The 17,497-nt window shown below is 38.0% G+C and overlaps 1 protein-coding gene across 1 annotated transcript in view; it reads left to right on the forward strand.

Annotated features, from left to right (window-relative positions):
- The first annotated feature begins 2,471 nt into the window (after positions 1–2,471).
- Positions 2,472–17,497, forward strand: part of ARHGAP42 (Rho GTPase activating protein 42) — a 387,607-nt gene continuing 372,581 nt past the window's right edge. Inside the window, exon 1 of the mRNA XM_074216537.1 lies at positions 2,472–2,672. Within this exon, the coding sequence (XP_074072638.1) occupies positions 2,519–2,672 (154 nt within the window). The 5' untranslated portion in view covers positions 2,472–2,518. The remainder of the gene's footprint in view (positions 2,673–17,497) is intronic.

Genomic DNA, 17,497 nt, shown 5'->3' on the forward strand with positions numbered 1-17,497 from the left:
AGGGAGGAGAGAGAGGACAGAGGCCTCCAAAGAAAGCACCTGCAAATAACAATTCATTTAAACATCTGAATTTTAGGGTGGAAGTAAGAATATTAAATCCAGAAAAGTCATATAATCCAACCTCAATAACCTCCTTATTTTGCAGATGAAGAAATTGGGTCCAGAGAATGACTTACCTAAGGTTAGCAGTAAAGCCAGAGCTTAAACCCAGACTTGATTTCTGGGCCAGTGAGCTTTTTCCATGACACCAGCTGTCTCCTATTGAAATACCATACACAGGAAACTAAAAACTGAGACTCAGTTGAAATACAAAATGAACTGAAAAAGAAAGTTTTCCTATGGATAGCTGGCATATAGATATTCTCATCCCTTGTTTCTTCACTCTTCATCCTGTTATTTTTAGAGGCAGAAGCTTCTTACTCTTCTCTATCCTGCTCACCTCCACCCCACCACATACCTCACAACCTCATTTGTTGACTGAAAGAAAGATTGGATATTAGTTATACAAGTTCTCAATTACTCAGTAAACTCGGATGTAAAAGAAATCTATTTTAGCATAGAAGAGGTCAGACCAGCATGGTAAGAAAAAAATGCTTCAGAATTCCTGTGAATTAAAAATTAATAAAAAATTCCTGTTTTAACCAATCTTACAGAACTGTCCCTAAATGAAAATACTCATTTCTTACCAACAGGTACTATTTACAACAGATTGTGAAAGCTTCATCCTGTTTCCATCTTTGAACAAATGCCATCAGATTTATGTTGGGTTTTTTTTTTTGGCTGCCCCTTGGAAAAAGCTTAAAGAGACCTATTTGTTTGGCATGGTTGATTTTTCCTTTGTGGCTGTACTATGAACAGATGTAAAATCACCCTGCCTGAAGAGCAGCCAGCGTCTCCTCAACATGTGGCACATTCTCTGGAAATAAAGAATGGAGGCATTAAAATACATTGAAGCATAATATTTTAAGAAAGATACAAAAATCAGGCTATTCAGAATTCAAGTGATTTTCTTGTTGTCTGGCCATTCTGGTTGTAATGTGTTTAGAAATACTAAGGTAATCTATGGACAGAAGGACATAGATTTCTATTTCCTGCCTTATAACAATTTACACCCGAACATTTATTTCATCCATTTTCATCTTATCTGTTTGTCTAAATCCTTTTTTAAAAAAATCATTTAAAACCAAAAGAAATCTTGAAAGTTCACGAAGTTTATTTTAATTGGGAGAAAATTGTAAAGCATTTTCATGGAATTTAATGGAATTTTTCCCATGATCTGACTAATACAGTCTTTTAACAGATGGTTCACATGGACAAAGCAATGCAAACATATAAATTAAAAACAGATCCTTTTTTTAAAAAAAAAAGTCTGAATTCTCAGAAACCATATCGGCTGACTGTAAGAGATTGATGTTAAGTAGCAGTTTCTTTTTCTGCAGGTATTTCCAGGGGAAAGAATTCTATTCACTGAAACCACCCAGAGTAGTAGCAGAGGAGGATTATTAATTTTGTACTCGGTTCTCATTTTATCATTTAAAAAAAATCAAATAGCTATTGGGAAAAGGTAAACAAGTTTTTTTTTAAGATTCCCAAAGTTGGACAAATGGACCTTTTACTGGGAAGAAAGTTCACAAAAACTCCCCACTGAAGGGGACTTTGCTAGGTTAGACTAGCAACTGAGGGGTGACAGTGGGAGTAGGAGGAGGAAGAGAAGGAAGGTCACTAACTCTTCTTTCCACATAAAGAAACTTGAAGGGGGAAAACCAGAATGTTTCAGACCTGCGAGGTTTTCTTTTATGCTTCAGAGAGATTTATTTTTCTTTAGAGAAAAAGTAATTCAATGGCTCCAGCTTAGAATGGAAATAAATTCAGAAAGCAGAATAAAAAGGGGGCGCAAAGATTTGCGTCCTAAAACTTTTCTCGTCTCCCTCCTTCTCCCAAATATTTTTTTTCTAACATTAGATAGTGAAGTCTTCTCTGATTTCAGATGTCTCCAGGGGTGGGGGGGAGTGGGGAACGCTTGAAGGCCGGGGGGGCTGGCACCCCATGAGGCGGGGTGGGCGGGAGGCGGAGGAGGCAGGGTGAACAGGGAAGATGCGACCAGACGCTGTGCTTGTGTGCCTGAGCCCGGCTCCCACGAGGGTGAAGGGCGGCCTGTGGGTGGGGGTGAAGAGGGTACGGGGTGGAGGGGCGGAGCCGGGCAGGGGGAGGGCCCGCGAGCCCGGGCCGCGTCCGCTCGGGGGAGCGGGGCTGCCGCACAGAGGAGGAGGCTGTCAGGAGAGGGCCAGGGCCAAGGGCAGCCGAGCCGCCGGGAGCCCCGCGCGCCCCGGGGCCACGATGCAAGCCTGTGCCAGCCGCGCTCGGCGCCCCGCTCCTCTGCCACCCGCCCGCCCCGCGCCGCCCTCGTCCTGCGGGGGAGACTGAGGCCCCGCCAGGGAGCGCCCCCCGCCGCCCGCGCCCGGCCCCGGCCCCCAGCCTTGCCCGCCCGCCCTCTGCCGTGGCCGGCCGCGGCTGTGCCATGGGGCTGCCCACGCTGGAGTTCAGCGATTCCTACTTGGACAGCCCGGACTTCAGGGAGCGCCTGCAGTGTCACGAGATCGAGCTGGAGCGCACCAACAAGTTCATCAAGGAGCTCATCAAGGACGGATCCCTGCTCATCGGGGCCCTGAGGAGTGAGTGTGGCCCCGGGGGGCCGGGGGGCCGGGGGCGCCGCCCGGCCGTGGGGGTGGGGTGCGGGACGCCAGGGACCCGGGGCTTCTTTTGTTTGAATGGGTCTGGGGAAACATGCCGAAGAGCTCCCCTGCTGGTAGCCAACAAAGTTTGTTCTGAAGGTGTGCTCCCCGACTTGCTTTAAATAATCACCATCTCCCCCTCTCCGGCTCCCCATGGTCGCCGAGGAGCCAGAGGCAGCGAATCTTTGACTTCGCAAAAAACGTTACTTGGTGTTTGATGCTGTGATGATAGTCTTCTCTCCTCACCCTTCCTCTCTCTCAGTCCCCCCAGCCCCACCACCCCCTTGCAAAGAGACTGAGGATTCCTGGAAAACAGGTATAAAATCCACGTCATCTCCATAAACTGAGCAAACAAGTCCTGGGGGATAAAATGGAGAGTTATGATAGATGTGGAATGGAAGGAAAATTATATATATATATATATATATATATATATATATATATGTATTACACACACACACACACACACACACACACACACACACACACACATACATATCAGCCGGTCAGATTAAAAGAAAGAAATTGTCACAAACTGACAACTAGTACATTCCCCATTATCTGTTTTGTGTGACTGTAGACCAGGCAGACAGACATTTCCCTCACTTCCATCCCCCACCGTCCTTACCTCTGTCTGCAGTAAGACACCTGAAGAACTGGAGCACTAATTGACTGAGTAAATGAATCATTCACCACTGAGTCGAAAAAGTCTCCACTTTTTAAATTAGCACGTGTTCTGGAGTGCATCAGTTGGAAAAACTGAAATACTTAGGCAAAGTACTATTAGCCTCAACCTTTGAGATCCTTCCTACCTTTTTCATCTGGCTTCTGATTCTGTCTGGCTGTAGTGTTCACAGATTATTTCCATTCTCCCCCTAAATGAAACTTGCCCTTTTGGAGGTAACTGATACCCTTCCTTTATCAACTATTAAACTGTTAAGGTTTATTGTGTTAACTCCCTTCTAGATAGTTACATTTTGATCAAGGGGAGGAACAAACTACAACAACCCTGTTTTGTGTAGTAAACTTGAGGACTCGAATTCTAATTATAGAATTTCTAGTTTGACTAAGGCATGATTAGCCATTGCATTCTGATTGGTTTTCTGATTCAAGTCTCTCCACCCTCCAATCCTTCCCCCATTCAGCTGTCAAAGAGATCTGAAAGAGAAGTTCTGACCATGTCCAAGCTCTCTAGTCAATACATTCCAGTGGCTTCCTATCACCTCTTGTTCCACAAACAAGACACTTCATTTCTTTGGCACCAGGAATTTTCTGTTTCCCATGCCTGCAATGCTCTTCCTCCTCTGCTTCCACTGCTGATCTCCCTGCTTTCCTTTTTTTTCAGTCATACCCAATTCTTTGTGACCCCTTTTGGGGTTTCCCTTTCCTTTTCCAACTCATTTTACAGATGAGGAAAGTGAGGCAAACAAAATTAAGTCATTTGCCCAAGGTCACTTATCTACTTAAGAAGAATCTGAAGCCAGATATGAACTCAGGTCTTTCTAATCCCAGAATAGAGCTTTATCCATTCCTTTAAGTCTCAACTAAAATTCCAAACATACGGAAAGCCTTCCCTAACCACTCAGTGCCATTGCCTTCCCTCTGTTAATTATTTCTTATTTCTCTTACTTATAACTTGCTTTGTATATATTTGCTTGATGTATCCCCATTAGATTAAAAAAGATTATTGAGGGTAGGAACTATCTTTTTGCCATTTTCATATTCTCAGTGTTTAGTGTAGTGTTTGGCACACAGCATATGTATTGATTGATTGATTTTAAAGAAATATAAACATATCTTAAGAATTGTTTATTGATTTATTTTAAAGATAAAATTCTGTTTATTTCAAAACTTTTCATTGCCTGCTCCCTCCCATCTTTCCATTTTTTGGCTACACATACCTCTCCCCCCCACACCCCATGCATCCTACATGGGATCTAGTTACACTAGTCTCTTTATTATTATTAATTTTTTTCTACATAGGATATTATCTCCCAATGCTAGGCATTTTCACTGGCTGGGCCTCTGCCTGGAATTCTCTCCCTCTTCATTTCCATCTTCTGGCTTCTTTCACTTCTCAGATCCTATCTTCTTCATAAGAAACCTTTCCTGATTCCCAGTAAGGCTAGTGCTTCCCCTTTGTTGATTAACTCCTAGGTGGTGCAGTGCATAGATCACTGGCATTGGAGTTAGGAGGATGGGAGTTCAAATCTGGCTTCAGACACTTGACACTTACTGTATGATCTTGGGCAAATCATTTAACCCTCATTGCCTTGCATCCTGGATCATCTTTGGTCTTCCTGATTTATATATCTTGTTACTGGACCCAAATGGCTCCTGGTGAAGCTGGTGACTTAGCACAGTTCACCTCACTTCTAATTCACTTGCTTGTCATGGCCTCACCTTCCTGATGTCATGGTCTTCTTTGAGAATGAAGGACAAACATCATTTATACTGTATAGATCTTGTTTGTACATAGTGGGTTGCATGTTGTCTCTCTGTTTCCCTGTGATTTCTCAAGGACTGTCTGTATTTTTGTATCCCCAGAACTTAGCAGAGTGCTTAGCATCATCGAGGACAAGAGATGCTTAAATGCAGGGTCACATAGTGTAGGTTGTTAAGAAACAACTTATTGTATCTTGACAGTACATATGGATTTTAAGATTAGGGCACAAAAGAAGAGGGATCTATGTGCCCCAAACTGAGATAGTCTGGCAATCACTTCTAATTTGATTTGCATATTAATGCTGCTATTTTTGTAAATTGAAATAGTTGAGCTCAGAATTCTTTTGAAGTGTCTCAGACAGCAAAGTATTCTTTCCTGTCACTGTTACCCATCAGAGGGAAAAAGTCTATGACATGTTCACTTTTTTCACTCTGTGAGTCTTTAAAAATTGCTGACTCTTATTCCTTGAATTTATAGTTCTTGCCTATTTCAGCCCATTGTAGTCTCTTCTTTCCAACAGTGCCCAATACTGAGCTCTCATTTTTCAGATTTCTCACAGCACTTTGCCTTGAGTACCCCATTGAATTGAATCTCACTCTCCTTTGCATCTTGGTTGTTTGTTTTTTAATCGGGCCATAGCTAATAGGATTTAGGACTAGAATGGATCTGCTAATTTTACAGGTGAAGAAAGACTCAGAAGTCAAGCTACCCAAGACTAAGTTCATAGCAGCGCTAGAGGTCAGACTCAGGTCTCTTAATTCCCCAGGTCCTGTGCTCTTTGCCCTGTGTTACCTTTGAATTCCATAAATGAAGCCTGAGAGGAGAAAAGTTACTAATAGTTTTGGGGGGAGTCTCTTTCTGTTAGATTGTGAGCTTTTCAAGGGCAGGGATTATCTTTATATTTTTGTATCCCCCTCAGTGGTCAAATAGGTGGGAAAGACATTGCAGGTACCTAGAAAAAATGAGGCAGCAAAGTATGTTGTTTTCAAGGGAAGGCAATTTTTGGCTGAAGTAAAGGATAGATGGAAGAGAAAGTAGGATGATACCAGAATGTAGAGAGCCATAAATGCCAGGCAGAGGGGCTGAAGCTTAACTATAAATATTGGAGAGCTACTAAAAGGATGAATTGACCTGATTTATACATGGGAAACTAGTCTGAAAGCAAGATGGAGGATGGATATTAGGTGATGAAAGAATTAAAACATTATTGATCACATCCCATTCTAATGGGTGAAACCACAGAGTTGATTTGATTATGGTTGAAGTTGTATTGAAATTTTATATTAACTGTTACCCATCTTCAGAGGGGGCAACTAGGTGGTGCAGTGGATAGAGTGCTGAGCCTGGAGTCAGACCCATCTTTCTGAGTTCAAATCTGACGTCAGACACTTACTAACTATGTAATCTTGGACAGGTCACTAAACCCTGTTTTTGCCTCATTTTCCTCATCTGTAAGATGAGATAGAGAAATAAATGACAAATTGCTTTAGTATTTTTGCCCAGAAAACACCAAAGAATTAGATACAAAAATGACTAAGCAATCCCCAAAGGGGAGCTCTAAGTAAGAAAGTACTCCAAGCCATGGTCTCTGTTGTATGGGTACCTGTTGAAGAGCAATTGTCCAAAAGGGAGATAATAACAATTTTTAATGGAGGGAAAGGTTTCAATGGGAATAAAGTTAGTAGCAGATGAGAGGGATCAGGGAGGTAAAATGTCTAGACTCGGTTTCAATTCATGAGTAAGTGATAGTGATACTGAAAAAAAGAGTCAAGTCAGAAAGAGATGCTGAGCTTGGGGAGAAAATGATAACTTCAGCTTTGGAGACAATAAATCAAAGGATTGAGAGGTAGGAGGAGAAACGGAAGACTAGTATCTCCAAAGCAAAAAGAGAAAGAAGACTGACTCCTGAAGTGATCTATGGGTGTTCAGTGCTGATGACAGGGTCAAGTGGGTCCTGGGTGAGGGAGGCAGACATTCCCCTGTACTCTGCCTAATTAGAGCACTTCTGGAATATCACATTATTTTCTTAGTGTCTTGTTTCTGTATTAATATTGAAAAATGAGAGGGTATTCATTCAGAAGTGGACAATGGCTGAGGATGAGAAGTTATAGCATGTGAACAGTTTTTGAGGGAACTGGAGATGGACTGGAAAAATGAGCACATATTTGTTGTTATTATTGGTGGGGGAGGTGTTGGATCATGATGTTTTCAAATACTCTCATGGGGAAAAAAAGTTTACAGGTGAAAGTTTAAGAGAAACAGATTTCATATGAACATAAGGAAAAAATTTCCTAGTAATTACAGTTGTCCAAAAGTTGAGTTGGGATTCATAAGAATGCCCTGTCACTGGAGATCTTTGTGCAGATCAGATTAACACATGTGGGGTAGATTCCAGTTTAGGAATGCTTTAGAACAAATCACAAAGTTCCTTTCTAGTCCTGCCATTATGTAAGGTTGAGAACTGAGAAAAAGACAATGAATTTACCATTTAGAAAACCCTTGATGATGTTACTACTACATTCCCAACTCAGTTTTCTGATAGAGGAAACATTTTTTTGGTGGGCAGGTAAGGAACCTCTGAAATTCCATATTTCTTGCCCAGATTATTCTCTCTGCTTCCTTCTGGATACGCAGTGGGTCATCTATGGCTCCTTGGAGGCTTGCTCCATAAAAAAAAAGTCTTTGAGTATGACTAATTTGAGAGAACAGTCATAGTAAAATGATAGTGAGGGAAGTCTTATTTGCAAAGGGTTGGGAAGAGAATGGATAATGAAGTATTATCTGTAGATTGTAGATAATCTTTTATTGTAGACAATCTTTTAAAGAAATTTACTAGTAATGTTATGGAGTACAAGGGTCATTGAGATTTATCTTTTATGGTTGGGGAAAGTTAAGAGTGTATTAGCCAGGAAGGAAGGGGGTATTTGGGGATGGTTTTAAGATGAATGAGAGGAAAAGAGTGATAACTGGAGTAATACTGCAAAGGAAGCAGGATAAAATGGGACCACTGGCACAGAGAGAGATCCCTTGGAGTAGGTCTATTGTTTAACAACCAAAGGGAAAAATAATAACTAATGGTAATTAGCAGTCATACAACACTTTAAAAATTGCAAAGATCTTTACAAAGCTATCTCATTTGATCCTCACGAACTACCCTGAGAATTAAATGTTACTATTAACTTCATTTTGCATATGGGGAAAGTTCTGATGCATTCAGAGTTTCAATTACTTCCCAAGGGTCATACAATAACTACTAAGTTGCTGAAGCAAGATCTGAACTCAGGTTTTCCTGACTTTAGATTCAGCATTCTATTTACTGCACTACCTAGCTACTTCAAAAGAAGAGAGCAGTTGAGAGTATTGGGGAATAGATGAATCTCATCTATTCCCCAAAAGGTGATCTCAGGTCAAATGGTTTCAGTCTTCTTTCCAAAGTAGATGATTATGTCATCTGCTGTAATTATGGGTATTGAGGACTTAATGGGAGAAAAAAAATGATTTGGAATAGTTCTTGAGCGGGGGGGGGGGGGGAGAGTGGTGGTGAGATAAAGTAATCTGTGAGGATCAGAATAGAAGCATTATTGAACTTCAACAAAGGCTTATCTGAATTCATGCATCATAGCTGGTGAAATAAGTTGTTTTATTACTTCAACCAAGTGTAACAGTTAAAGAACAGGAGTGGGAAAATCAGATGATGAGTTTGCTCAGAGATGAAGAGAGATGGACCTGGGCATTGTGGAAGAAGAGAATCAAAGGATTCTAATGTAGAGACTAGTGAATGATTAAATCAGTAGACTAGTTAAAAGGGAAATGTTTGGACATATTTGGAAAGATGACTGGGGAACTAGGTATGAATCAAAAAACTGGCAGTCATAATGCAAATAAAGAAAAAGTAGGTTGATGATGAGTGACCCAGTAGAATGTAATCTCCTTCAGAGCAGGAATTGCCCCCTTTTTGGTCTTTGAATTCCCAGCATCTAGCTTATATAATGCTTGGCACATCCTAGATGCATAATAAAGGCTCTTTTTTATTGAATAGGGTAAGGAAATGAGAGATGGTCAAAAAAATGTGTTGTCGTTGAATAATGGAATTCAAATTTTTTATTCTTGGAGATGGTAAAATTCCCAGAGGTTGTGTAATCATTGGAGTGTCTGGATAAATTGATGTGGAATGAGAATTTAGAATTGAGAAAGTTAGGAAATTAGGAAATAAGAAGGGTCATGAATGTCAATAGTCATGTTTTTAAAGATAATAAAAATAGCATTTATAAAGTACTCATCCTTAAACAGTTTTATATTAAATATAGTATATTTTAGTTAATATTGAAAAGTTAGTAAATATACACATTGTGAATGTGCACTTAGACATGTTTTACCAATAGGATTATTTTATAAAAACAAAATATGGAGATGACTGTTACAGAAGATGGCAATATGAAACTGATAATATTGCAGTTATTGAGGGATGGTGGTATAGTAATGACCTAGCATTAGGAGTAGGAAAGGAAGGATACCAGTACTTCCTGATTCTTTGAAATATGGGGAGGAATGCCTGGAGGGAGACAGTTGAATGATTACATTTTCTGGAGAGCTGTAATATGGGTTTCTAGTATTACTGTAAAATTGATTCCCCACCCACCCACATACAACTTTTTTTTGATGATGAAGTGGGGAAGGATAAAGGGGTGACTGTGGTGATCCAACATTTGCTTTGTGGGATGGGGGACAAGGGGAATTGGAGTAGATGTTACATGGAGATATGAAATGAACCAATGACGTTCATATGTCTTTATTACATATTTGCTGCCTTTGCTTACTGAGCAAATGTGACCTAGGAGACTGGAATTGCTCTTTTAGTCGATTTCATTTCCATACTACAGTATTTCGTTTATTTGTTTGATTATGACCTTTTCTCTAATGGGAACCCAGAGACATCCTGTTCCCCTATGTGCTGACACTCAGACTCTCCATCCATTATTATTTTAGAACTTAATCCTATTTATGTATGACCATCAGAGATTTTACATTACTAAATTGAATGAATAGTATCACTCAAACTGTTCAGTATTCATTCTTACATAATAGATTTTTAATAAAATTGACCATTTATTGAGTCATAGATTCATATAAGTAAAAGGACCTTTTTGTATCATCTAGTCCATGAGTTTAACTCTCTGCCAGTGACTCCAGTAATCTTTATATCCAATCTTAGTATGTCCTCTGTGCTTCAGGTCACATCAGTAATTATCCATGGAATATTTCAAACTGCCTTAAACTCAATATATCTAAATATATCTAAAACTTAACTTATTTATTAAATATTTCCCCTTAAACTCACTACTCTTCCAAATGTCCTAGGTTCAATCAATGGCACCTCCTTCTTAGTGTCCCAGACTTGTGTAGCCTCCTTATTATGTGGATTCTATACTTCATCCTACATAAATGCATCAGTTGCTAAATCTTACAATTTTTAACTTCACAATATCTTTTACATATTAAGCCCCTTTTCTCTCTCTTCTCATACAACTGTCACTTTTTAGGCCCTTGTTATCTCCTGCTTGGATTTTTCAGCTGGGTTGGTCTTACCCTGCATCAAGTATCTTCCTTCTCCAGTTCATTCTTCATATGATTAAGTGAAGTAATTTTCCTTAAGGGCAGATGTGTCCATGTGATTCCCTTGGATAATTAATAGCAGTGCCTTCCTATTGACCATAGAATAAAATATTAGATCCCCAAGTTAGTATTTTTACCCAAATTTTTAAATATTTTATTTAGTTTTAAATTTCAAATTCTATCCCTTCTTGAGATAGTAAGCAATCAGATAGATATAGGTTATATGTATGAAATTATGTAAAACATTTTTATGATTTTGTACAAGATTCAAATAAAAGAAAAAAAATAAGAAAGTGAAAAATACCGCATTCTATCAATATCAGTTCTTTCTCTGGAGGAGGATAATATGCTTCACTATTAGTCCTTTGGGATTGTCTTGGATCATTGTATTGCTGAGAATAGCTTTTAAAGACCTTTACTACCTGGCACAGCCTATCCTTCTAGCTCATTGAACATCCTTCACATGAGGATACTTCATTTTCCATCTTCTCTTTGCTTTTGATGGGAGATGAGAATGACTATCTCATGTGCCTGAAATTCATTCTCTCCCTCCTATATCTTACAGTTTCTCTACCATCATCCACCTGAAGTCTTTTGTGATTTTCTCAAGTGTCTTCTCTCCCAAACTACTTTATATTTAACTACTTTGTATATATTTTTATTTTTTTTAACTTTTTATTTGTGTTGCATATTTTTTAACATATTTGTCTCTTCCATCAGCATGTAAGTTCCCAGTGCTTGGCACAGTGCTGGTCTTTTAAGGAATATTTATTGATTTTAATAGAAGTGCAGTGTGAGAGTTTCTTACTTTTCTTCTTTCTGTCTTTCTTATCTTCTTTTCTTTCTTCCTTCCTTCCTAATGTTCCTACAGATGGTTGCAATTCTTATCAAGCAAATGGTTTATCCTTCAAAAACCATTTCTAGAGTAACTACTATGTTTAAGGAACTGTTCTAGATACTGTGGGGGACATTATCCCTGCCCATAGAGATTTAAAATTTACTAAAGTGGAATGAGCCTCACTCAGTTCCCACATTTTATACTTGGTGACCCAAAAACTTGTAGTAAAGGCTATCAGGCAAAGCCTGGATGACTTCATTTGATTAAGCCAGTAATATCTGAACTTTTTTACTTTTGGGCCCACAGATTTTCTACTCCATTAACTTAACTTTTAAACCTGTATTTAGTTGCAACTCTGCCTTCTGTAGATACTTTATTTATTTTGGAATTTTTTTCCCTAATCCTTAATGGGTTAAAGTGATTTCATTTCACCATACAAAACTTTGTGATCAGTGATTTTGAATTCTTTGTCCTACTGGTAAGTGCTATGTTGTCATATTAAGTAATCTTTAGTTGAAAAAATATTTGTTGCTGCATAGACACATTGTGTTTTATAGTTCAGGCAGCATGACTCACCATCTCCACCCTTTTGATCAATGCATTACTATCATTTTTTTATGAATCTTGAACCTTTAACAGTGTACAATCTCTGTTTTAAGATGTGAAATCACATGCTGTAATACTAATGTACTTTTCCCCTCCATCCATTAGCCTCCATGAATGTATTTTAAGGAAAAAAAATCAATTAAAATGACATAATCACTTGCTACTTTACAAACAGTCTAGGATTGTCAGCAAAGGGGATGGCTTTCTCTAAGCTGATGGATTTTTGTTTTGTGTAGCCACTGGCTTGGGTTTGGGAAGGAGACAGCTTGTCAGTGCCTACTCTTCTACCCCAGACAGCTGCCTCTCACACCCTTTTTTCTCATTCTTGATTCTCTTCTACTTCCTATGGATTATAAGTATAAAATTATTGAGGAGGGAAAGGGCCTTGAACTTAGGTTCTAATAGTTATTGAAGTAGCTTGAATAAGTAAGCAATAAGCAAATGTTTATCAATAGTTCCTTATGTTCCAAACATTGTGGTATAATAAAAAAACTCCTACCTTCAAGAAACTTATGTGTGTATGTATGTATGTGTATGTGTGTGTGTGTGTGAAACTACAAACTAAGTATAGAATAGAGGGAGCTATTACTAGTAGATGGAAGACCAGGAAAGGCTTAGGGAGGAGGGCCATCTTATATTGTTTTAAATGTAATCAGGTATTTTAAGGTCAAAAGTGGGTTCAGAGAGTCTAACCAGTGCCCACACTTGAAGTTGCAGATCCTATAAAATTATCATCCAGGAGATCACTATCACAGCATTATGATGGGGGACAGGGGTAGCAGAAATTAGGTGTGTAGATTGTAGGAAAAGATCCTGAAAAGGTAGGGTCAAGTTGAAAAGAACTTTAAATACTAAAGGATAAACAATTTAAAAATAAATCCTGAGTACAAATTCTTCCATTTAATCATTCTAAAAGATTTTCTCTTTTCCTTAATTTTATCTTGGCCAAAAATTTCATCTTAGTCTCTGTCTTTGACAATTTGAGAGGCAGTAGTTGAGAATATTGAAGGTAGAAGCGGAAGAATTTGAGTCCTGGCTCTGCCACTTTTACCTTATGTGACCATAAAAAAGCCAACCAATATCTCTAAGCCTTAGTTTTTTAATCTTTAAAATGGAAATTACTAACTTACTTACCTCTCCGGTAAGGAACAACATGTTGTGAGGATCAAATGAGGGTCTGGACATGGAAATTCTTTGCAAATTTCATGTGAATATCAGTTGTAATATTTTGGTTGCTATTAATAATACATAATAATTAATATTAGTTTATATAAGGCAATTAGATGGCACAATGGATAGAGAGTTCAGCCTAGAGTCCAGAAGACCTGATTTTAAATCAGGTCTCAATCTCTTACTGACTGTGTGCCCCTAGGCTATTCCATTAACCTCTTTTTGCCTCAGTTTCATCAATAAAAAATATTAAATCATATTAGCACCTACCTCCCAGGGCTGTAGTGAGGATCAAATGAGATAATTATCATAAAGCACTTAAACAGTACCAGTACACATAGTTAGTGCTTTATAAATGTTTGTTATCATCATCATCATCATTATCACTATTTCAAGCAAGAAATAAAGGCTCATTAAAATAATGGGAAAGTTTTCAGTTATATAGCCTGGTTAGTTTTACTGCTTTTTGTTGTATAATTGTGGTTGAATTACTCTTCCTTAAGTAAATGGTGAATAAAAAGCTTTAAAGATTATTGCAAGTGTTAAGGATAAAACTCAAATGATTCAGATCATATAATTATCTCCTTTAGAGATGGAAGAAACAACAGATGTCCTTGAGTCCAGGCCTTTCATTTTAAAGATAAAAAAATTGAGGCTTAGATAGGTTAGTGCAGGGTTCCAGTGCTAGTAAATATCTGAAGTGAGATTAGAACATAGGTCTAGAGAAGCTAGGTGGCATAGTAGAAAGAGCATCGGTCTTGAAGTCAGGAGGATGGAAATTTGAATCCAGCCTCAACCACTTGACTCTTACTAGCTGTGTGACCTTGGACAACTCACTTAACCCTGATTGCCTCACATCCAGGGTCATCTCCAGTCATCCTGATTCATATCTGGTCACTGGACCTAGATGGCTCTGGAGGAGGAAAGTGAGGCTGGTGACTCAAGACAGTATCCTCTCAATCAAATCCAATTCAAGAGCTTGTCATGGCATCACCTCCCTGATGTCAGGATATTCTTAGGGGACAAAGGACAAACATCATCATCACTATCATAATCATCAGGACTTAGGTATTTCTCACTCCCAAATATCCACAAAGCCTTCATGCAAAGGTTGGATGTTGGATGTTTTGTAGCAGATTCCTGGTAGAGTTTGGACTTGGTGGCCTCTGAGTTCCCTTACAACTTTAAAGTATAGAGTATATCCTAAAAGTCTTAGTGCAGATTAAAGCTGCACTTAGATTTTGAGGACATCCTGTAAATGTGTATATATCTGAGTGTGTATGTCCGTTAATATATATGTGCATATATATGCATATATTTACACATACTTTAAATGTATATTTTGATAATTTGAGGGTCTCTGATTTGTTTATGTTCATTATCTTATCATTGGTTTAGTTGGTTTTGTGACTTGATTTATTGTCATAAAATTTTTCATGTATATACACATACATACATATAGGCATAGTAGATAGAATACTGGGTCTGAAGTCAGAAATTTCAGACACTAACAGAGACCCTGGACAAGGGTTTGCTTCAGTTTCTTCAACTGTAGAATGAGCTGGAGATGGAAATGGCAACCATTCCTCTATCTCTCTCAGAAAACTTAAGATGGGGTCATGTGTGTCTCTATGTGTATGTGCATGTATATTTATATACATGCATGCATATTGGGTTGCACCTGACTTGGCTTGCTGCAGCTTGCCCCAAACTTAGTCCCAAGTGTTACAGACATAAACTGTCACCAGGTCCATACTTGACATTTTTCTTGCTTGTGTAAAACCTGAATGAATTGCTGCTCTCCTACTTAACTTGAAGGACCCACAGTAATACTTCAGGGGTGATGGATGGGAAGGGGAGTCTGGTTCTGCAGTTTCCATTCTTGAGAAGAGTTCCTTTTGGAAACTCAAAAAATCAGTGTAGATCAGCCACCCAACTAGTCTTAGGAGTTGCTTAGGGACCCAGAGAGGCTTTTGACTTGCCTAAATCACATAGACAGTTGAATCAGAAACAAGACGGGAACCCTGTTTCTTCCTGACTCCAGGAAGTTTATTAATACTGCCTTATTATACAGACAGATGCATACTAAAATAAGTAGTTCAGAAAATTTTTGCAAAATTTTTCTGTAGAGTGCCATTGTTTGAGAATTTATTGCTTGGAAACTCTAGTGTAGGGAAAATGCATTTTATTTAGCTTTTCCAAAATCACATTATTTTGTTGAATTAAGTTTTAATCCCATTTTTAGAAAGAATTACAAACATGTATAGACAACTTTTTATTTTTTTATTTTTTTTAACTTTCTTCCTATGTCATGGATGTCATGTTATTTAGAAATCCAAGCAGAATTAAAATAATTCCTATACTCCTACCTCCTTATAATCCAAGTTCTCATATGGAAGCCATTATTAAATATAGAAGGGAATGTCTAGATTATTTGAATTATTGGTATTTACATTTCTAGTTAAAATATCTCACAATTCTAATTTAGCTTAAAGCTCATAGGATAAGGGTCAATGTAACCTCATTATAAAACCTTCTAGATCATTTGTTTTCACACCTCAATCAAAAGTTTTCAAACAGTAATTAGCCCAAGTTTGATTCTTCTGGCCTTTAGAGTTGGAATTAAATGAGCAGGCATAATTATATTTTCAAGAAGCAAGAATTCATTTCAGATTTTAGATTTAAGATAATATAGACTTTGTTTTACTCTGAAGATCATTTTGCATATCAAATGTATTTGCAGTATGCTCATTGAAGTAAAAGTATTGTCTTATATTACAGTGGAATTAAATTTGTCTGATTTATCATGGTACTAGCAGTTGGCATAACACACTTGTAGATTATTATTATTTATTATTGATTACAATGTTCTGGAATCCACATGGTTTTAATCAGATTTCCCTTATTTTCAAGTAACAACAACAACAACAACAACCGTGATAGTATTAGCCTTTACATAGTGCTTTAGGTTTGCAAAACGATATTTCATTTCATTTGAACCCTCCAATAGCCTGATCATATAGGTGCTCCCCCCCCAATTTTACAAATGGAGAAATTGAGGTAGGCAAAGGGAAGTGAACTAGGAAGAACTGTAAGTATCTGGGTCAGTATTTGGACTCAGGTCTTTCTGAATATAAGCCTAGCATTTCCATTGTTTCTATATTTGTCCTGTTATTTGTAAAAGACTTTAAAGTTCATAAAACACCTTACAAATCCTATCTCATTTTATCCTTACAGTTTGGGGAGGTAAGTAACATTATTATGTCCATTTTTAGATGAGGAAATTTATACAAATTGTGATCAAGAGACTTGCCCAGGATCACACAGCTAATAAGTATTCGAAATGCTTAACTAACTGTGACAGTTCTTTGAAGTGGCAATAATATTGTCACATGTACCACATAGTGTCCATAATAATGATTAAAAATCCATTCAATTCAGCATTTATTAAGTAACTAACTTGGGCTAGATTAAGTATAAGTAGGTAAAAAACATGGTTCGCAGTCTAATGGAGGTTAAGTACATAAATATGTGTAATAATGCAAGTTACAGTGTCATGAAGGTAAAGGAGAAATTTGGGTGCTGGGTGGGGGGAGAAGAAAACTTAGATATAAGATAATCCAGGAAATAAATGTTCATGAAGTAGTTGACATGTTAGATGATCCTTGAAGGAAGAGAAGAATTTCAAAAGGTTAAGTGAGGAGGGATCCAGGATGTCCTACGTGAATGCATTAAGGCAAGAAAGGGCAAGATGTGATCAGAAAACTCCTAATATTTGAATTTGGCTGAAACAGAAAATATGTGAATGGTAATAATCTGAAATAAGATTAGTTTATGACTAGATAACGAGAACCTCAAATGCTTCTTCTAAGATATTGAAGAATTTTCCTCTAGACAGTAGGATACCCAGCAAAATCTTGAAATGCTTCCTAAATAATCAGAGGAAGACCAAATTTAGGTTGTATATATTTATTCAAAAGGCAGTATGTGATAGTAGAAAGAGTGTGGGACTTAGATGATATGAGTTCACATTTTGCTCTGCCACTTATAATGTGATAGTTCTCATTTATAAATGGAAAAAAAGGTATGATA

The sequence above is a fragment of the Macrotis lagotis genome, chromosome 1, assembly GCF_037893015.1.
Source record: "Macrotis lagotis isolate mMagLag1 chromosome 1, bilby.v1.9.chrom.fasta, whole genome shotgun sequence".
NCBI lineage: Eukaryota > Metazoa > Chordata > Mammalia > Peramelemorphia > Peramelidae > Macrotis > Macrotis lagotis.